Source organism: Danio rerio, chromosome 20 (assembly GCF_049306965.1).
Source record: "Danio rerio strain Tuebingen ecotype United States chromosome 20, GRCz12tu, whole genome shotgun sequence".
In the NCBI taxonomy this organism is placed as follows: Eukaryota; Metazoa; Chordata; class Actinopteri; order Cypriniformes; family Danionidae; genus Danio; species Danio rerio.
This window is the reverse complement of record NC_133195.1, coordinates 41823040-41845148: the sequence shown is the minus strand read 5'-3', so window position 1 is coordinate 41845148 and position 22109 is coordinate 41823040. Positions and strand designations below refer to the sequence as shown.

At 35.0% G+C, this 22109-nt stretch overlaps 1 protein-coding gene across 4 annotated transcripts in view; it reads right to left on the bottom strand.

The window, feature by feature from the left end:
• The window catches only part of gtf3c2 (general transcription factor IIIC, polypeptide 2, beta), a 42067-nt gene extending 20269 nt beyond the window's left edge, over nucleotides 1–21798 (bottom strand). Inside the window, exons 1-10 of one of the 4 annotated variants that reach the window (XM_073932867.1) lie at nucleotides 21001–21798; nucleotides 20148–20642; nucleotides 19459–19678; nucleotides 17196–17493; nucleotides 17028–17104; nucleotides 16864–16941; nucleotides 16675–16773; nucleotides 11941–12168; nucleotides 11743–11854; nucleotides 9516–9627 (exon numbers count right to left, since the gene is read on the bottom strand). In XM_073932867.1, the coding sequence (XP_073788968.1) occupies nucleotides 9516–9627; nucleotides 11743–11854; nucleotides 11941–12168; nucleotides 16675–16773; nucleotides 16864–16941; nucleotides 17028–17104; nucleotides 17196–17493; nucleotides 19459–19678; nucleotides 20148–20310 (1387 nt within the window). In that variant the 5' untranslated portion in view covers nucleotides 20311–20642; nucleotides 21001–21798. The remainder of the gene's footprint in view (nucleotides 1–9515; nucleotides 9628–11742; nucleotides 11855–11940; nucleotides 12169–16674; nucleotides 16774–16863; nucleotides 16942–17027; nucleotides 17105–17195; nucleotides 17494–19458; nucleotides 19679–20147; nucleotides 20643–21000) is intronic. The other 3 variants (XM_005160828.6, XM_073932868.1, NM_001045018.2) reach the window with 3 other exon arrangements.
• Between the last annotated feature and the right edge of the window lie 311 nt (nucleotides 21799–22109).

Here is a 22109-nt window from a genome sequence, read left to right as displayed (position 1 = left end):
AGCACTAAAATAGTGATAGAGAAGCTTTTGCTTAAATGCAACAAACACAGACAAACATATATTGAGTTTTCATGTTTTATGAGGACTTTCTATTTACTTTTTTTTACATTAGAATAAAATAGGCTTAAAAAACAACCAAAAACAGATAAGATGACTCCTTTTAGAAGAAATAAATACAAACTGATAACTATTCAGAAAGCGCTTGTTCAATGCAAGCTTAAACCTTACTAAAATATAGTTAGAAAAGATTTTGCTTAAATGGAACAAACATACATACGTTGAGTTTTCATGTTTTATGGGGACTTCCCATAGACGTAATGATCGTAATGCTGTACAGACTGCATATTCTGTCCTCTTACCCCAACCCTTACAGAAAAAAAGCTGCACTTTTACATTGCAAATGTAAGGTAAATGTTAGGTGTTAGGTGTTAGGTAGCTTTTTTCATGTTGACCGAAAAAATTACTGGTATTACATGATGAACACCAGGTGCACACATACATACATTCATACATAGATACATACTAGGCTTGGGCGGTATTACAGTAATATGGTATACCGTGGGACCTAAAAATAACAATGGTATCAGTTTCAATACCAATATACCATCATAAAAAACAATGCACTTAAAAAGAAGACAAGTGTTAAATATGAAATTGTATTTATTTAACGTATGCGTTATTGCCATCTCGGGACAGTGTGGAGGAGAGATGGAGAGTTGGGGTAAGATGGTGAGTCGTGCACCAAGTGACCTGGTCTCGAAAAAGAACACAACCTCTTTAGTTTAGCAGTATTTCGGCTTCGACCGAACGAGAAGGGAGATGTGATAAATAAGAACTAGAGATCTGCATTCCTGCTGCTGTACGCGGGACTTGACCAGATTTCTTGCGGTGCGGGAATAAATTTCTGAATAAATCGCTGTCGGTCTAACAATATTGCTCCCAAGCTACCGAGCGCTTCCGCGTGGATGCTGTTTATGTCTGTGTGTGTGTGTATGTGTGTGAATAAGAGAGAGCATGATGCTGCGTGTCCATTGTTTGGTGCTGTGTATGTGTGTAAATGAGAGAGAGAGCATGCTGGCTTGGTGCTGTCTAGCTACAGTATGCACGTGTGTGTGTATGTGTGTGAATGAAAGAGAGTGTGGTGCTGTGTGTCTATGTGTGTGTGTGTGTGTGTGTTTATACAGACAGTGTGCAGATCTCTAATACGAACAAGACAATTTGCAAATTGTGCAACTAAGAGGTGACCGTGAACCTAAGGTCGCATATACTGTGTTGAAAAATGTGCGGGTTCTTTAAGGCTGCAGTTTTGTGTGTGTGTGTGTGTGTGTGTGTGTGTGTGTGTGTGTGTGTATGTGTGTGTGTGTGTGAAGCGGAGAGGGAGAGACCGAAAAGAGGAGCAGTTTTTCGCAATGGGACTGTTTTCAGTGATGTTCCCTCTTTAGTGACTGATTTTGTTGTACCACACGGAGAGTAATACAGGATTGGACCAAGCCTGAGCCTTACTTCATAATTTTTTTTTTCATTACGGTAATACCGTATACAGAGGTAAAATAGGGAGGAGGTTTGATGGTATCAAAATTTGGATACCGCCCAAGCCTAATACACACATAATTACAAACATCCCTATTCGACAATGTTAAAAATGTATTTGAGCTTTATTGCCAAATTGTTAAATTAACCAATTAAATATATTTGATCATATCAATGTATCCTAAAAACAGCAGTTTCTATTCTCATTAAACAAAAAATACAAACCAAAAGTGATGAACTCTAGGTAGTGAATGGAGTCACGTGTATGAAACCGTGTGTTTTTGTCTGTGTGTGTGCATAGAGTGTAGAAGTGATGTATAGCGGTGTGGTTTCAAGTCTGAGGCGTCCAGAGCGATGACAGGTCGATGAGGTCGATAAAGCAGCGCACCTCTGATCCACTCATTCAGGCACTGTGACAGACAGTCATGAACAGGGCCTTCTCTCCAGGCTGACTAAGGTCTTTTTGATTGACAGGCCCGGAGAAAACGGGTGTCAGGTATTGGGCTGAAATTCATGGCCTCAAACACTAACAACTGTGTAGCGATGCATCTTTTTTGTCATTTCAATTATAGATCCTTGTCTGATGAAAACAAGCCAGTAAATTATCTGCTTTGAGAAGAGAGGTGTCCCGTCCCTCTCGTCACCTTTTCCGGGACACCCATTCACTCCCGAAAAACCTATTTATAATTATCATTTACCATAAAACCTTTCTGACCCTGAGAAAATAATGGGAAGTGGAAATGTGGTTAACCCTTTTAACCTTTTGAAATATGTCTTATAATTGCTACTGTCTCTTTTTCAGTTAATAAACAAACTAATAAACTATATACTGTACAAAGACTTTCAAATAGGGCTGGGCTATATGGCAAAAATGCAATCTTGATGATTCCTTTTCATATTGAACAACAATATATACATAAGTTGTTAATGCTTCCAGCTTTAAAAGAGTATCACAACAGTGACTGAAACCACAAAGGTTAGACACTTTATTAAATAATTTAATATTAAAGTATAGTTTACTAACAAAACTTTATATATTATTCAGATTTTTGTGCAGATTACGATTTTCTGACTCCTCAACTTATTTTCTAACACGCACTAAGCCAAGGAGTAGGTCTGAGGTCAGTCAGAAGGCTTGTACATTCAGTAATGAAGGTTAGTTCTTGGCCAGAGCTCAATGCTGAATCACTGACCACATACTCCAGAGACAGTCCAGTAAAAAAGCACAAAGGTACAAACCACCTGCCAACAGAAAACAGTTTCCAACCAATCCAGGCCAGTGTGGAGATGTTAAACTGCTGGAGTATGAAAAGCAATTTCTGCACTAATATCAGGAGAAAACGAGGAATTCAAAGAGCAGAGAGAGAAGAAACCATGATATAAAGGTCAGTCTGCACTTACAGCTGAACATTATCCAGCCATTTCTTTAGAAGTCCACAAAGAAATACAACTTTAAGTTTATAAAAGCCTATCATTCCAACAAAAAGAAGGACTTCATCCTTTTTGAGGTCAGATTGCCTTTTAATGTGATAGTTACACTATATCACTTTGGATACACTAAAAATGTACTCGCTATTTTTTCACCCTCAAGTGGTTCTGTTGAACACAAAATATATTGTAAAGAGTGTTGGACATAGGCATGGGACGATAACCGTTTTTAATGTATAACGCAGTTTGAAAAAGTTTTTAATGTTGTTTTTTCTAGCAAATTTTAGAGCATCACAATATCGTAAATCTGTGATAGTTTTATCCAAGGTTATCATATATAGAATCTTATACTAGCTCAAACTTGGACATCAGTGGCTACTGACATCAATAGTAGAACAAAATACAATAGAAGTCAATGTTTCCCAACAAAATTTAAAATATCTTTGGTCTACAATATAAGAAAAAAAAAACTCAAATATATTTATTTTCATAACTAATTCCAACTACAGATTTTTTTACAAGCAATCTAACAGATTCTGGTACAATTTTTTTTTTACTATTGTTATTAAATTACATAGTTTATGTCTATAATATAAAAGCAAAAATATAAATATAGCTTTGTGAAAGTATCCTACATAAACACTGTATCTGTAAAAAAAGAAAGAAAAAAAAAAGACCAGTTGACAGGCTGAACAAAAGTGCAAATTCACTTTCTGCCTGTAGGTGGTGCTTATAGAACAGTATGACATTTCATTAGCTAGGTTTCCATCCAAAGATGTTTATTAAATTTCTGTACAAAATAAGAATATCGCATAAAAGATGTGCGAATCAAGCAGCGTTTCAATACATTGAGCCAAAGAGAACAAAATTGTCACTTCCTGACTGACTCAAGTAGGTATTGCTGCAGCCTGGAGACCTCCAAGTGGGAGGGATTACACCGCAAGTAGGTTGGTGACCTCCAAGTTGACCTCCAAGTTGACCTCCAAAGCTCCAGATTTGTACAGCCCACTTGGTGCTTGAAGGCCCACTCACTTGAAGCACAAGTCCCACCCACTTAGAGCAGGCTCCAACCGTTTATACCCTTCTCGATTAACTGGCGCTTAACATCAACAGTAAAAACTGAATTTGCTGCGGTAGGAGAAGCTACGTGAATCTTTTCTTTATTTAATAAATTATTTGCGCCTCAGAAGACGATGCCGGCACGCAATGAACCTGTGGTGGCGTTTGAAGACGTGAGATTTGGAGCACAGGCGCTCTTGACAAACTCTGGAGGAAATTAATAATATAATAACATTAATACTGAAATGGTTACAGCGTTTTAGAATGACCAAAACAACATTTAAGATGTTTTACAATGTGCTCAGCCTGCTGGTTTATCCATTCACGCACATTTTTATCGTCACATGACCTCTTAAAACATTTCTCTCTCTTATAAAATTTCTTTAGTAAAAGTGTTTCTATCATAGTTTATGCTCATATGTTCTTATCGAATAAAAAGTTTCAGAAAAACAGGTGGATGGAAACATAGCTATTGGTCATTGAAGTATAGTATTCAAATCAGTGTAGATATATGCACATATACATATGTACTGTGTATAAACAAATCAGCTCTGCTGGTATTTAAAATGCATTATACAGAAATCTACAAAAAAAGAAAATAACATCTAAACTTCACTAAAGACAATGGGTTCCCATCTACCTCTCACTCCCAATTCAATACTTAGGATTTTAATCCAGTATTTCCAGCAAAAAACAACTGCAGGTTCTGATTTCTGTTCAGTTAATTTGTGCATCTCTACTCAAACAAATTTTTTTTTATTTTTATAATTTTCAGGTGAACTATGCTTTTTGATTCAAGACTTTACTTAGAACTGCTGCTGAAGTCTTCCGAGACAAAGGGATCTTTAAATAAAGGCATTCATTAGATCCAAAGTGCTCCTTCTGGCTTCAGGAAAGTGTAATTAGGAAAGCATTAAAGCTTAGAGAAGAATCAATGAATTAGAAGCTCGCAAACCGAGAGAATAACTGGCAGCCATGAAGAACAGAGCTGGAGCATTAATGAATGTGGACATTGGGCTTCTTATCTCTACTAGAACAGGGCCTCAGTTTACCTCACTGAGGGCCCCTGAGGGACCACATCCCTACTTAATGACAATTGAAACCTACTACAAAAAGCTGAACATCTGAATGATAAATAGTGTAAACAGCAATGAAATGACCCCCATTTACTTGTGTATTAAGAGAAGTGGACAGTTCATTACACATGCTGTGGTAAGAGAACGTGTGTCATTATGCATTTTTTAAAGAATGTCAAATAGATTAAAAAAAGTTAATTTCATAATGCTTTTCAGGTTTTTGAGGCCATATGATTTGTGCAGCAGAAAAAAATGCTGTATAATATCTAATCAAATGGACTGGAGTCTGAATATTACATTACAAATGTATGCACAGAAATTTAAAAGTGCTCATAACCTGTCAAAATGGAATTTACAATTAATTCTAAACTGTATTAGAAAAATATTTAATTTGTATAGACGAATGTATGACTCAAAGTAACTATTATTACGAATAATCAAAAATGTTTCATCATTTGGGTTAATTAAACAAGCTCTTTGTTCACAAAAACATTTTATTGGAATTTGGGGCAAAATACAACAGATGTTAGGTGGTTAATTCTGCTGTGGCGAACCCAAATAAATAAAGGACTAAGGAAAATTAATGTATGAACAGATTATATATTTAGATATTAATTAGATTAGATATTTAGGGGTTACACAAATAAAGACATTATACAAACACGCATAAATACATATGCATGAATTAAAATAAATAAATAGGGTAGTGCAATAGTGCAGTGGGTAATGCTATCGCCTCACAGCAAGAAGGTTGCTGGTTCGAGCCTCAGCTGAGTCAGTTGTCATTTCTAAGTGGACTTTGCATATTCCCCCAGAGTTCAGTTTCCTGCGGCTGCTCCGGTTTCCCCCACAAGTCTAAAGACATGCGCTATAGGTGAATTGGGTTACCTAAATTGTCCGTAGTGTATGTGTGTGAATTAGTTAATGGGTGTTTCCCAGTGATAAGTTGCAGCAGGAAGGGCATTATTCGCTGCATAAAACATACGCTAGATAAGTTGGTGGTTCATTCCGCTGTGGCAACCTCTGATCAATAAAGGGACTAAGCCAAAAAGTAAACGAATAATAAATAAATAACAGGGTTTCTGCAGGTTTCTTTAAGTCAAAGTTAAGACTTCAATATAAATGAAATTTTAGATTAGGGCCAGCTAGTTCTGAAAATAGTTTTTGTATTAATGGAAGATCATGTAATTTTGATGATGTGTTGCTTTAGTTTTCTTTCCCTAATTAAAGAATTTAATTAGGAGAATTTTTAGTAAAAACGTCTAACAGCTGTTGTGAATAGTTTTTTTTTTTTTTTTTTTGCAATAAAAAACTTAAATATAAAAAACAGGTTTTGAGATGGATTATTGGTGATTGGGTGTCGGCTCGATAGGGTAGCTTTACTTGGACATGGGAAAATTTAGACCTGTTTAAAATTATTTAAGACCTACAAACTTAAATCCTAAAAAAAAGTCCTAAAATATTGTTTATGAAATTTAAGACATTAAGACTTTAGGACCTCGCAGACAGCCTTAAATAAATAAACAAATAAACATGCATTAATTAAAATAAATAAAACATCTAATAATTAAATAATCCTGAAAATAGCATTATAGTTGACATAAGAATACATGCATTATCAGATGTATGAATGTTTTGAATAATTCAAATTCCAATCAGCATTTTAGAATGATTTCTAAAGGATTATGTGACAGAAAGAATGTAGTACCTGCCTCTGGAGGTCAAACTTTAACAAACAGGAATAAATTGCGTATTACATTTGACACTATTTGTTCGGTCAACACTGTTGATAATAAAATCACTCCTGCTTACACAGATCTGTAAAAACAACTAAAAACAATGGATTATGCATTCAAGGCCAATGCAGCCTTTTCAATAATAAATAAATAAATTAATTGGAAAAAACATTCTGACCTTATTAAATCGGTAAATTAAAATTTAATATTTAAATATATATTGTACATAAATACACAAAATGACATAAACAAACTATTTTTTTTAAATGAAAGCATTTTTTGCAAGTTTTAATGGTGGATTTCAGTGTTTTGGTATTTTTTTAATACCGTTTTACACAGCATACTGCATGAGTTAAGTATTACCACAGGTGCTTTGTTTTATTACTTCGACCCACGAAGCACATCCTGGTGGCAAACATGCGGATAAGATATTTTGATTTTCCTCTTTGTGGTTTTTATTGGAGTACCAGACAAGGCCTATTTTGGTCACTCGAACTTTATCATGATCAGTTATTTGGGAACGGATCTCAGTCAACTTGACAACACCATGACTCCTGCTACAAATGTGATGCAAACACTTCGCTCTCTACAGGTACCCAAGGTACTGTCATCAGGGCTCTCTCCGGAATCGAACCAGCGACCTTGCTGTGAGGCAATAGTGCTACCCCCTGCACCCCTATGATACCCAATAAGAACATTATTAACATATTAGTATTACAGTGTCAAAAAAAATTTACCTTACTAAACTAGTATATTTATTTAAATATTCATATTTATTTAATTCTAAATTTTTAAATAAATATTATATATAAAATATATAGAAAACAATATAAAAGTACAAGTAATATACTAACAAAAACATTTGTGTATTATAGTATCATAAACAGTGCAAAAATCTGCTTTACTGTCCTCCTGAAGGCGAGTAAATTAACAAATTTAATTATACATTTATTCTTGATGAACTACCTCTATAATGATCTCCTTTTAACTGGGTTTAAACCTGCAGTTTTCAATCTGGACCCTTGATCTTCAACCAACAGACTACATCACTCACTGTATAAATATATGATACACTCTTGAGCTATGATGGATTGTTTGGCTGTATCAATCAATCCAATTATGATGTGCATTCATCATGTTAACCCAAGGCTGACATCTGGATACAGTGAGTAAACACAGTATTTCCAGATCAATGCTACAAGCAAATTTAACATACTCTAATTCTGTAACATCAGTAGCAGGACTTCATCACCCTTTTACATTTAGTGGTAATACACCAATGCATTTAAATGATCATAGGAAAAATGTTTTTTTTTGCTTGCAGGATGGTCAATAGCTCATAAAATAGACTCTGCCAGGAGAAGAGATGAGTATAACTGTAGATAAGCGACATTTCACTGCTGTGAAAAGGGAGGCACTAATCAAACGGCTGAAGGCAGTGAAAATCATAAGCACCAGACCCTCCCTCCTTTTTTCTGGCTCTCTTAGTGTGACCGTGATGAATGAGAAGCCCTGAGAGGGTAATCTTTTGCAAACACACACACACACACACACACACACACACACACACACACACACACACACACACACACACAAATGGTTTAGATAATGTGTGTTTAAGAGAATAAAAGAAAAAGAGGGAATCAGGGAATGATGCTGCGGATGGCAGGTCATCAGTCTGTTCCCAACATTCCCTGAGGAGGAGACATTATGAGCTCCCACGAGACAATCAGCTGACGCTGGCCATTTTATCAGTGCATGTGGCCATAAGATGTGCGATGAAATCAAATTCAATCCTGTGATCCACATTTAAGTGCGTGAATAGATTATGGTTTGTGAATTATTACTTTTAAAAGAGAGATTGTTATTATTAATATTTTTAAAAATGAATAAATGCGCAGAAAAAAACTGTAAATAAATAAAATGTACTAAACAAATAAATATTTATTCAGTTTGTTCTTTGTTCAAATATGTTTGTGAAAATTAGGCAAAGACATCACAGAAGATGGATTAGTGTTTGTTTAGTGATAATGGACCGTTATAAAAGCTTGGTGCTCTTCTGTATTGTGCTGCCCTCTTCTGGAAGGACCAACACATTGCACATTTATTCACTGGGTGTTTCTAAATCAAGAAGGTTAGTCTGGATTAACACATCTAAACAAGCTAAACAAGGTACATACTTTTGTTCACCCGAAAACTGTTGAGTAAAGTACTATTTTTGCTTTATATGCACACAATGTATTGCTTGAAAATATTTAGACTGTACCACAGACGGCACATGGTCCATTTTTAAGGATATTTTTGGGTATTTTTAAGAGTAGGGAACCTTTCTGTCTATGAAGAATTAGACCTGAAAATATCTTAATTCATGTTCTATAGACAAACAAAGGTCCCAGGGGTTTGGAATGACATGAGGGCGAGTAATTAATAATCGAATTTTCATTTTTGGGTGAACCAACCCTTTAAGATCACTTCAAAAATGACAGATAAAAGCTATATTAAAAACATGTTCTTAAAAATATACATCTATAAAAATACAGTTTTATGAATAAAAAATAAAAATAATAAACACATTCTCAAAGAGAGAGTGAAAAATAATAAAACATAAAGTGGCTGTGAAGTGTAATGTGACCTGAAGGACAATGATTCCATTATAGAAATACAGAGCATTTTTCCGTTCGCTTACCTTTACTTTGATAGTGTTTTTCAAGGGCTTCTGGGTGCGGAAGACTGTAGACACCGATCGTTCCATTAGCAAAGGTTGCAGCTAGAACACCTAATCTAGGCATCTGTGGAGCCTGAAAAAACAAAACACTGTTAAACATTTGTAGATTTTCCTATAATTTTATGTAAGAATTCAAATAAATATTCTTACAATTGTTAAAAAAACACAAGTATCCACCTTTTACAATGCCCCATGATGAGGAAAACTGTAAAGTTTTTTTTTTAACAGAGTACAATATGGTGGTATTATTCTTGCAAAAATGGTATTATTATTGAAATCAACAACTTCTTTCAGCAGACTACAACATTCACATTTAAGCCAGTAGCAGATGCTTTTATCCAAAGTAACTCAAACCGTAAGCACACACCCACAGCAATTAACTGCGCGGGGAGCAATTGCAGGTTAGGTGCTTAGCTTAAGGGACTCACCTCAACCATGGAACTGAGGAAGGACGAGAGTGCTCGTTAGTCACTCTCACCACAAAAAACCCTACCAGTGCCAGGACTCAAACCTACAACCCTTGGATCACAAGTTCATCTCTCTAACCACTGTGCTACAGCTGACCCAAAAAAATAACCCTTAAGATGTTCAGAATATTAAAGTACTATAGTGAATACAAAAAAAAAAAAAAAAAAAGTCAAATCTTTTCACTAATTATACGAACTATTTGCACTCACCGGCCACTTTATTAGGTACACCTTACTTGTACTGTGTTGGACTTACTTTTGCCTTCAGAACGGCCTTAATCCTTTATGCCATAGATTTAACAAGCTACTGGAAATATTCCTCAGAGATTTTGGTCCATATTGACATGATAGCATCATGCAGTTGCTGCAGACTTGTTGGCTACACATCCATGATGTGAATCTCCCAGTCCACCTCATCCCAAAGGTGCTCTATCTGATTGAGTTCTGGTGACTGTGGAGGCCATTTGAGTACAGTGAAGTTAAAGTCACTTAAATCATCTTTCTTCTAGGGATGGCTGACGTGAAACAGACGTTTCGACACGGTGTCGAGATCCCAAAGCGCAAGTGTTTCGAAATTGCACCGAAGCAACACCTGGTCACATGACTAAAGCAATTCAAAGCATGGATCATTACAGAAGCGTTTCGAGACCTAATGAATCTGCGTTTGACTGACAGGGTCAGAAACTAATTCAGCCTCATACAGCCTAGTGGACCGTGCGTGTGCATGTTGTTACTGTGCTTTAATTGTTTTTTGGGTTTGAATCCCAGGTTTTATGGTGTAGTCTAGATAGAATACAGCTGCGGATACACCATCAATACAGCATCGTAACACTGTAAAAAAAATTATTAATATTTTTTCAGTACTGTGATGGTTGGGGTTTAGGGTTTGGGTAGACGTTAATAAAATACAATAAATGGGAAATTTAATGAATAATATAAATGATTCTTGTTAACTTCAGGCCACAGCCATGTGGTTCAATGTCTGATGAACAACCCTGGATGTCAGACCAATGTTGAAACCAAACGATACAAGAACAAAGCATTTCAAACTGATATTAAGCGTTTTAAAATAGCTGTGTCACCCTGAATTCGAACCCACTATCCCTGCATGCTAGCCAGTATATCTCACCGCTCCACTAAATCACTTAAAGGTTTAACTCTACAATGTGGGGTTTAATATCTCAATTTGCTCAACTGGTTCTTTGCTGAAGCTGTTCCAGTGCAATATATAAGAAAGTACCACTAGGTGTCACTGTAGAGACGGGTTTCGAAACATTTCGAAGCTTTGACACATTTGCTTCGACTGTTTCAGTGTTTCATGAAGCCTCCCTTTGCCCACCACTACTTTCTTTCCAATTCTGATGCTTGGTTTGAACTGCAGCAGATCATCCTGACCATGTCTATATGCCTAAATGCATTGAGTTGCTGCCATGTGATTGGCTGATTAGAAGTTTGCGTTAAAGAGCAGTTGGACAGGTGTACCTAATAAAGTGACAGGTGAGTATATATCATAATCTTATTTTAGCAAAATAAGTAGATTCTGTTTCTTTGAATGAAAGTTCCCCAAACAAGTGTAACTCATAATTTAAAATATAGCAGACCCATTGTTATAAAGGTGGATTATCTGAATATATTCTTGATCCAGACAAATTTTTTACCAATTAATTATTTGGGATACTTTATGTATTTGTCTAATGGCATTTCTGTCCAATGTCTAATACCTTTCTGCTGGTAGAAGGCAGTTCCCATGCTCCAGCAGGACACCACTTGATATTCCAGATGTATCCGTCATCTATCGCCAGAGCATATGCTAGATGAGGAGTAGTTGAGGGCCTAAAGCGACAAGAAAAAAAAAAATTATTCTAAAGCCCAACACAGCACAAACATTTAGTTTGAAAGTAAAATCACATTGAGGTCACCTTTCTTTGCACTGGAGGTCTCCTAGGTCCCACAGCTGCAGTAAGGCAGGACCCGAGTACAGCTTGGTGATTTGGTGTGTGTCGTCCATGCCTTTATGGCAGTAGATGGCAGCATATTGTTTTTTCTCAGCCCCGTCTGGACACGGGCACCATTCCATGGCCCGAACAGGACCTCCCACAAAGAACAGAGAGTCCCATCGCTCAGGATGATGTGGCAATGACTCAAACCTGCAGATCAGTAAATATTTGAAGGAGAATCAATACAGTAGCACAAACTATTTCTACATTCATAATAATGAGGAGAAGAAGAAGAAATATTTTTGAGCACGAAAATATATTGGAAGGATTTCAGAAGGATCAAGTGAAAGCATATTTATGGTAGCAGCAAGTTTTTGGGGGATTGGAAACGATACAAAAGATAATGTCAAAATTAATTGTTTCCTCGATGCACTGTGATGCAGATGGGACAATTTAGTATCGGTTTATTAATAAATAATCAACAGTTATTATGTACTGATGTTGTTTATCTCATATTAGGGCTTCTCGATTTTAGGAAAAAAATCATAATCACGATTATTTTGGTAATAACTGTAATAACGGTTATTCAAAACGATTATCAGTTGAAGTCAAAATTATTCGCCCTTCAGTGATTTTTTTTTTATATATAAATATTTCCCAAATGATTTTTAACAGAGCAAGAAACAGTATTTCCTCTATCATGTTTTTCTTCTGGAGAAAGGCTTATTTGTTATATTTTGGCTTGAATAAAAGCAGGTTGAAATATTTTGAAACCTATTTTAAGGTCAATATTATTACACTTACACTTAAGCAAGAAATATTCTTGATTGTCTGAAGAAGAAACTCTTATACAATGACTTGCCTAATTACCCTAATTAAGCATTTGAATTGCACTTTAATCTGAATGCTTGTATTTTTAAAAATATCAACTAAAATATTATGTACTGTCATCATAGCAAAGATAAAATAAATTACAAATGGGTTATCAAAACTATTATCTTCAGAAATGTGTTAAAAAAAAAGCTTCTTTCCATTAAACAGAAATTGGTGGAAATGGGTCGTTAATAATTCAGGAAGGCTAATAATTCTAACTTTAACTGCATATATACAGTTATTTTCTTTTCTGCAAAGGAAGGGGTAATAAAAACAATAGAATAAAAATATGAAACCAACTGTGCTTTAAGCATCTTCACTGTCAGAAAAACACTTTAGCCACAAAAGTCCTTTAGTCAGAAGCAGTGAGGGATTTTCTCCTTTTATTGTTTAATTAATAATAATGAAAACAGGCGGCAGCAGGAATATTGCGCGCTTTCACTTTAATAGTTTCTCTTTCACTTGTCTTTTAATTCTCAACTCGTTTGTTTATAACACAAATGAGGGTTATAATGAATAATCTCTAAACACCATGTTTTGACACCTATTTGACCATTAAAGCGCTTGAAAACACACACACACACAGAAGCATGTGGTCTCAATCGCACTTTTAAAAACATCTATGCGCATCCCGTGCTGCAAATGTTACATTACAGTACATGCTTTGTCATTTTCATGTGAAGCTGAGTATTGCAGAGCAACAAATGTGTACAACTAGAAAGAAGGCGGTATATGATGCAATAATTGTTCAGTCTCGATTAATGCTTTTTCATAATCGTTAGAAGCCGAAATCAAAGCCGGATTTTCCATTAATTGTAGAGCCCTCTCTCATATGCGATATGTTGTGGTAGAATACTATTTGAACGAGGCAAGGGTGAGTAATTAAAATGCTCCAACTACATACAAAGCAAACAACTGTACAAAATTCACTGCATGCGAGTTTGCTGGACAGTCTTTCACTGACACTGAAGTACAGCAGGACCAGGAGACATCATTTCACTGCTAGGGTGAAAATGAGAGCTCTCACTCACTTTGGACCTTTGAACTGCTGGCAAGTTTGTAAGGTAAATTTTCCTCTCCTCTAATGCTATTAAAGTGATACTTGTGGAACCTGACAATTCTTTACTATCGTGGTGGGAAATCACCAACAACCACCGGTGTTACGGTTGGGTCAATCATGCTGTAAAATAATCTGTAATCGTAGTGTACTCAAAAGTGAAAATTCTTTCTGTCACTAACAATCCTGTCATTCCAACTTTCTAAACACAAATTAAATATTTATATATATATATATATATATATATATATATATATATATATATATATATAATGAAAAAGCAATTAAATTATGCAATTATTAGCAATTAAATTAATTAAAGCAATAGTCCAGAAATCTGGTCCCCACGTCAGGTCAGGGAGCCTTTATAAATGCACACGCGGTGGCAGAGGCGCACTCTAAACTCACACTGGACTACTGGACTAGTGGATGACATGAAGGCGAGCCGCCTAATTAATTTCATGTTTTGATAAACTAATTCTTTAAATACAAATCTAAAGGCAAAAAACACAAAAGAAATGTGCCGTTAAATAAATTTTACTGTCATTTTTACATTCGTTTTTAGTTAGGGATTAATATTATAGTAGCCTTATAAAAATGTTTAGTTGGACACTGCACAGTGCAACATTAGTCTACACTATAATTAATATTATCATTTATCATATTCATTATGGGGCAATGCAGTGGCGCAGTAGGTAGTGCTGACGCCTCACAGCAAGAAGGTTGTGAGTTCGAGGCTCGGCTCGGTCAGTTAGCATTCTGTGTGGAGTTTGCATGTTCTCCTCACTTTTGCGTAGGTTTCCTCTGGGTGCTTTGGTTTCCCCCACAGTCCAAAGACATGTGGTACAGGTGAATTGGGTAGGCTAAATTGTTCATAGTGTATGAGTGTGTATGGATGTTTTCCAAAGATGGGCTGCAGCTGGAAGGGCATCTGCTATGTAAAACATATGCTAGATAAGTTGGCGGTTCATTCCGCTGTGGCGACCCCAAATTAATAAAGGGACTAGGCCAAAAAAAAAAAACATCTATGAATATTCATTATTATTAATATGATCAAAACTCATTTTTAAGTAAAGTTTACCGTGTTATAAATGAAATAGATATAGTGCGTGAGTAAGTGCATTTGTCATATCAGATCAGATCAACCTCTCACATGCGCTGCAGGTAGGCTAAATGATTTTCTAAAAAAATGCAATTTAGGCTATACTGCTATTTTCTCATGCAAAATTAAACACCAGAAAATATATCGTAGGCTTATTTTAACAGCCAAAATACAATTAGCATATCAATATATTTTAACTTGTAAGCTCATGGCCCTAAAATGAAAATGTAAACTGAAAACAAGTTATTAAAATAGGCTAAATAAATGAATAAAGTGACGGGTAGGCCTAATAGTTCAGGCCTATGGTGGCATTTTTGACAAATGCCAACTGACCCAGCCAGAGCTTGAACCAGCAACCTTAAACGGCGCTACCCACTGCGCCACCATGTCACACCCATCTACATTTGTTTATTTGCTATAAATGCTCATGTTGTCTTCTGTAATTGTATTTGAGTTTTGTTTGATATATTCAAAATGAGTGTTTTCTTTGAGCAGGTAAATTAAAGGTACAGTTCATATATCCAATAGCTTGCATTAAATGATAAAATTTAAATACAAATAATATGGTAGCAGAAATAGTAAGTGTCGTTGTAGCAGTAATAATCATTGTTGATGAAGTAGTACCAGTAGTAGATGTCATTGATGTAGATGTTGTTGTAGCAGTGATTGCGGTGGTAGTAGTAGTAGTAGTAGTAGTAGTAGTAGATGTTGTTGTATAAGTTGTAGCAGACGCTGTAGTAGTATCAGTAGTGGTAGTCATTGTTGTAGTAATGTCAGTATTAGTAGACATTATAGTAGTAATAGTTCTGGTTGTGACTGTAGTAGCAGCAATAGTAGTTATAATATAAGTAACTTTCTGTAGTAGTTGTTGGTTTAGCACCTGTGATTTATTATCATTGTCATTTATTATTACTGTTGTCCTTTCTTTCTTTTACTGTTATTATTACTACCATACATTACTAAGCATTGTTGTTACTCCCTAACTCTGACTGGTTTCTTTTTTTTATCTGTTTTACTTGTATCTGCGATACTTGCTTCATTTATTGGCTGATATTGTTCCTAATGTATGTAATCTGATTTTTCCACCAAGTTACCTTTACATGGACACACACACACACACACACAGACACAGACCTAACAGTTCCTGACTATATTGTTTTTGTTTTGTTTTTTTATTGTTATTTTGTTATGGTTTTTTGTTGATGTTTTTGTTGATGTTTTGTATTTGTATGATCCCAATTTATGTACCTTTTTGCATATTCTAATAAAAAAAATACAAATACAAATAATATAGTGTGATAAAAAAAAATTATTCAAGAATGCTTGTGCTGTGAAGAAAAAAAAAATTGGGGATGGAAAGCATCATCAAGTCACTGAGATATCGAATTGAATCGATGACATGATAACTGTAACCGAACTGAACTGTGAGACCAGTGTAGGTTTACACCTCTAAAAAAATATTTTGCAGATTTGATCTACATTTGAACAAAACTTTAAGTCAGAATTTGCCAGGGGTACATATAAATAATTTTAGACTTGACTGTATATGTACATTTTTAACATTTTTACTCTCTGTACTCTGTGTTTTTTTGCATCAAAAAGGAAAATAATAAACTGTGCCTTTAGTTTTCAGCTCTGTTGATGTTGATGAAAACAAATTCATTTTATACAAGTTATGTCTTACCTTTTCACTGTCTGCAGTTGAATTGGTTGGTTGATTTTTTCTCGTGTAAAGGTAAAAGAAGCAGATTCCTTCTCCTGGGGTAAATATTTCTCAGCCTCACTGGCAATCAACACAAATAAGATTTTTTTTTTTAATTAAACATGACCTGTTTCAATGGATACTATGTGGTATTTAGATAGACACTCATACCTGTTAGATAGAAAATGCCAATCTCTAGCAGAAGGAATCCACTCTGGAAACACCCATGGGGAGAAGTTTTCGTCCCGGCTGGAAAAAGCATTTGGCGAAAGATGACACAAGTAATACAGATAAGATGAACTGCTAATTACATCTGGAAAAAATTAAGAGCTTACAACTTTTTGTGCCTACTGAAAGAGTTCCAGACAGGTTCCATGACATTGTTAGCCAAGCCATTTGGAAGCAAACATTGCTGTCAAGCAAAACGAAATTATAAAATTAAACCACACATATATGGGCATCTCCTACAAAGGTGTGAAAGATTCATGAGTATCCAAACTCACATAACTTCCTCTGGCTTGTTTGCCTCGGCGAGGCATGGTCAAGCTGACATCTGGCTCTGAATCCTCTGAATCCTCTTCATCGCTCTCTGCCTCTACATCATCCTTTTCTGGGGCAAAATCCTCATCACCATCACAGTCACTGTCAGAATCTGGAGCTTTCCTTTTCACTCCCCTTGACCTTGCTGGTTTCTTTTTTTGGGAAGTGACAACGGCTTCTCCAGATTTGGGCCTAGCTGGTGTTGAGGATTCTGATGGAGTACCAATATCCTTGGCAAGGCTGTGAAGATAATCTAAAGCGCTAATCAAGACAAAGAGAGAATTTTGAGCTTATTGTCATATCTGCTTCCCTGACTATTTCATGGCAAAAACAGATCAAATTTACAAACATTTTATAAATAAAACCTTTTTTAAATAATAAATAGGATTTTTATAACAAAAGGAATCAATGATAACAAATAATGCATAAAATAAGATAAAAATCTAAAACAACATTGAAAAACAAAATCTACCATTTTGAAAGTTTACATTTTAAAAAATAATTCCTTCAAAGTCTCCCCAGATAAATATATAAGAAAATAACAAACAGCCGTCTAATCCAAGTATCCTAAATTACCTAAATTGCTGCATTAAGTATTAAGTGGGAGGAACTTGCGCCACAAGTAGGCCAGGTTTCGAGGGTGTAGGTGGAGTACACATTAATAAAACACATCAGGTTAAATTGATGTTGGGTTTAGGGTTGGGGCAGGTGTAGACATTCATAAAACCAAACAGGTTACTGTGAGGCTGGGTATAGGGTTGAAGTAGGTGTAGACATTCATAAAGTACAATATTGGACTCGGTGTCATGTACAAGACATTAAATAAATAAAAACTCCAGGTTTGTACAGCCCACTTGGAGCTTAAGTCCCAACCACTTTGAGCTGGCTCCGACCCTTCTCCCTTCTCGTCTGACTACTTATCTAGAAAAACTAAAATACAATACATTAAATATATAAAAATTCACTTTTCACTAAAAAAAAAAAAAAATAATCACTAAATTAAATATCATCCATCATTGCAAAATTAGCAGGTGATTAGGACAAAACAGTTTATAAAAAAAAACACTTTGAATTTTGCTGCACTGATAAAATCTTAAACAAAGTAAACATTCAAGGCACGATTATTTTCTCTATTTAAACTACAGATTAGTTCTGCACAATATATCGTTTTGGCATCATCGCAATGAGCGAATATGCAATAGTCAAAATCGCAGAATCTGTAATTTTAGTTAAATAACAATAAAAATAAGTTTAACCCTACTGCGATGAACAAATACATTTTTACGACATGTGACTATACAATCTCAAGCTAATTTAAACTATTTGTGCATAAGTTATCAAATTTGTAGCTTTAACAAAGATTAATTGTATTTTTTTAATTGCAATGAAGACTAAACAGCGTTTTACATTTGATTGCTTTGATATTTTACATTTGAACTCAATACTGTTCAAATATCCAGAAAACCATAAAGCACTTTCATTTGTTTATTTGTGTTATTGTATTAATTTATGCTTGTAATTTATTAATGTGAAATTATGAATTCTTTCCTTACAGAATTGTATAAGTCATGCAATCAATGAAATTGCATTAAAATCGCAATATAAAATCGCATAACATATAACTATTGCAATGTCAGTTTTCTCCAATATCATGCAACCCTATTACAAATAATAAGCAAGCAAAGTGTAGGTTTTTCTCTGTTTGCAGAAAAAAAATGTTGCAAATTTTAGTTTGTTACATTTACTTCTGTCTATTTTCATCTATTTTTTTCAGATGCATGATGAATAGCACAGTGGTAAAACTGCTGCCTATCATGTGGAATAACCAAGTTCAAGACCAGCTCAGAGCACTTTATCTGACCAATTAACTTTCTAAAGCAGGATCAACTTAATTTAGCAATGCACTGCTGTCCAGGAGGCCTTATAAAATCTCCTAAATATTTTACTAATGCTTAAAATGTGTATGTTTAAATATTAGAAACACCCTAATATGGAAGTATGAAATGTAACTTTATATTCATAGATTTATATTTTAAACTTTATGTTTGGAATCCAGCATACAGGCAGATGAATACAGAATGCAAGCAAATACAGAGGATAACAGATTTTAATTCAAAAATATAAAAAAATAAATAAATGAATTGGCCAATAATTTATTTTCTTATGTTAATAGCATGTATCATGTCGTATGGATTTAGGAAAACTTTATAAAACTGGAAAGCATACACTTTAGCAGCTCTCCGCTTGGGTCGACCGCTAGACGCGAGTTCAGAAGTATCAGTAAGAGCTGGAACATCTTGTTGTGGTGTAGTCTGAGGAATGATCTCCTTTTTTCTTCTCTTAGCAGGGGTCTTTGCTTTCAGTTCTTCATTCTTTTTGGTTTGCTCTACATTAAATGAGTTCTCCTGGTCCACACCTGAAGAAACCTGGGAGCAAGGTGCCTGTTCTAAATACAACAACAACAACAGTCTTAATAAACACTGTGGAAATTAGATCTCACTATTAAAAACAAACAAAAAAAAAAGTTTAATCTGAGACTGAGGATATGCATAAGACTGATGTGCAACTACAAAGCAAAAACATAAATACTGTCAAATACTGTATCATTTTGCCAGATTTGTAAAACTAAAACTATGAAAATGTTTTTTCCTGCTTCAAAAAACCAAAAGCTCACTAAAATAACAGTTTGAGTTGGCTACTAGCAACTACCCAAAGTTTTTATAAGCTAGTTGCTTAGACAGCATTCCTCAATTTATTTACTATATTACAAACCATAAAGGACATTTTGGGAAAAAATACTAAGAAAAATAAAACAAGTATGGTAAATATAAACACAAACTTAAAATATTAATTACATTTGAAACTAAAACAATATCTGAAGGAAACTAGAAATGGCCGCTTCTTTGGCCTCTTACCAGACAGTTGTGTGTCTGCCTTTATTTTCTTAGGCTTTGAATCCTCACTCTCTTCTTTACCCTCATGGTTGAAATGTCCTGGTCGGTCATCTGTGTCTTTTTCACATGGCAAACCCATTTTTTCACCCATCAGTTTGCCCAAATTCAGGGCACCAGCTGCCATTAAAACACCAGTTCTTTCACAGAATTGATCCCAGCACTGCCTAAAAGAAATGTTTTTGAAAGTGCTGATTTTAGGCAAATACCAAGATACAACGGTTATACATAACACCCCACAAATAAATAGCGTTTATTACATCACGCACATTTTTTGATACTTTTATACCAATGTGCTATCAATAAACCCTACTTTCCTTTATTTAAAATAGATCTTAAGCATTACATTAAAACTCTAAAACATTTTAAAACTAAAAACGCAATACAAATATGTGTAATTTTGGAAACTTTTTCACAGATTTTGTAATATATCCCCTGTATAATTTGTATCAAATAAGCCTGGTTTCTCTCTAGGTTTTTTTTCCTTCACTTTGATTAGTTTGTTAAGTTTTGTTCCTTGCCACTGGCTTGCTTGGTTTGGGACTTGTGGAGCCACGCATCGATGGATGTGCTCTTCAATGTTTGGACTTTCAGCAGTTTTCTATGTTAAGCTGTTTTAACACAATCTACATTGTATAAGCGCTATAAAAACATGAACAAAACTGAATATTTCTTTTTTTTGTTTTGTTTATTCCTTTGATGAAAAAGTAAGTACTGTACTCATCTACTTAGTGTAGCATTGTTCTATTTATGCACAAAAACGACAACACTAATGTGATATTTGCATCACACTGAACTGAAGCAGTGACATTTACACTAAAGCGAAACATTTTTAATTTACTAGAACTAACGTTACACTTGCAGTCTACACTACTGCCTGAATGGCTGGAATGCTCCACAGTTTGAAATACTATGTATTTTACTCTATTTTCTTCATCCATGTTGTAAAAAGAAGAAAAAAAGATGAATTGAAGAGAATATTTAAAATGACCAATGAAAAACAATCCACGCATGCGCAAACTAGTCAACATGACAGGAGACTTGCTTACCACACGAACATTTGAGCAAAACAATATAATCATAATAAATATGTGAATCCATTTACACTAAATACATAGATTTGACATTACGTTGTAAAAGAAAATCCTAACCTAACGTTACTTAACATATAACGTTAAAGTTAAACGGTTTAAATATAAGGGTTTTAAACATACATTAATTTCCTTTAAAAGGTCTAAAGTCCAGTTTGGGCTAAAAACTGTTAACTTGTCTCTCAAATAATAAACACTTGTTAATCGTAAAACCACAGGAAAGACATGACCTTTTTCCTCATACTGATGGGTTTTAACAGTGGCTCAATCCGCTCGTTCACTCTTTCCTTCAACCACACAGTTCTGCAGTTCACGCGGGTTCGAATCCACCTGACGATAATTCGACACAATAATCACTCACCTCGGTCAGATGTACTGTGTCTGATCTCGGGTTAAATGAATACTCTTCTGATTGTAGTGCTGATCGAAAATATGCCGCTTTTCCTGTGAAACTCCTCGGCTAAAGCATTTTTGACACATCAGCGTGGAATCGCCGCCATGTTGTATTGCTCTCCTCTGTGACCTCGGTTGCTCGCTACCGCCCCCTATTCTACACTGCCAGCGGAGCGCGCTCTAATCTGTGCGCGTTCCCGCCTCACCGCGAGGTGGTAGCAATGCGATCAAGCATCCTAGATAAAATGTGCATGCTTCTTGTGTAAATAAGACTTATTCAAAAAATAATTTTTTGGTTTATTAGGGGAGGATGTTAATATTCAATTTGTGTTTAATAATATTCTATAAATTTTACATCCATAAATGCATGTGTTTTTGGTTTTCCAAAAGGAATTTTGGACATACTGTAAATCTTTAAAGTGGTTAAAATCAAAATCATGAA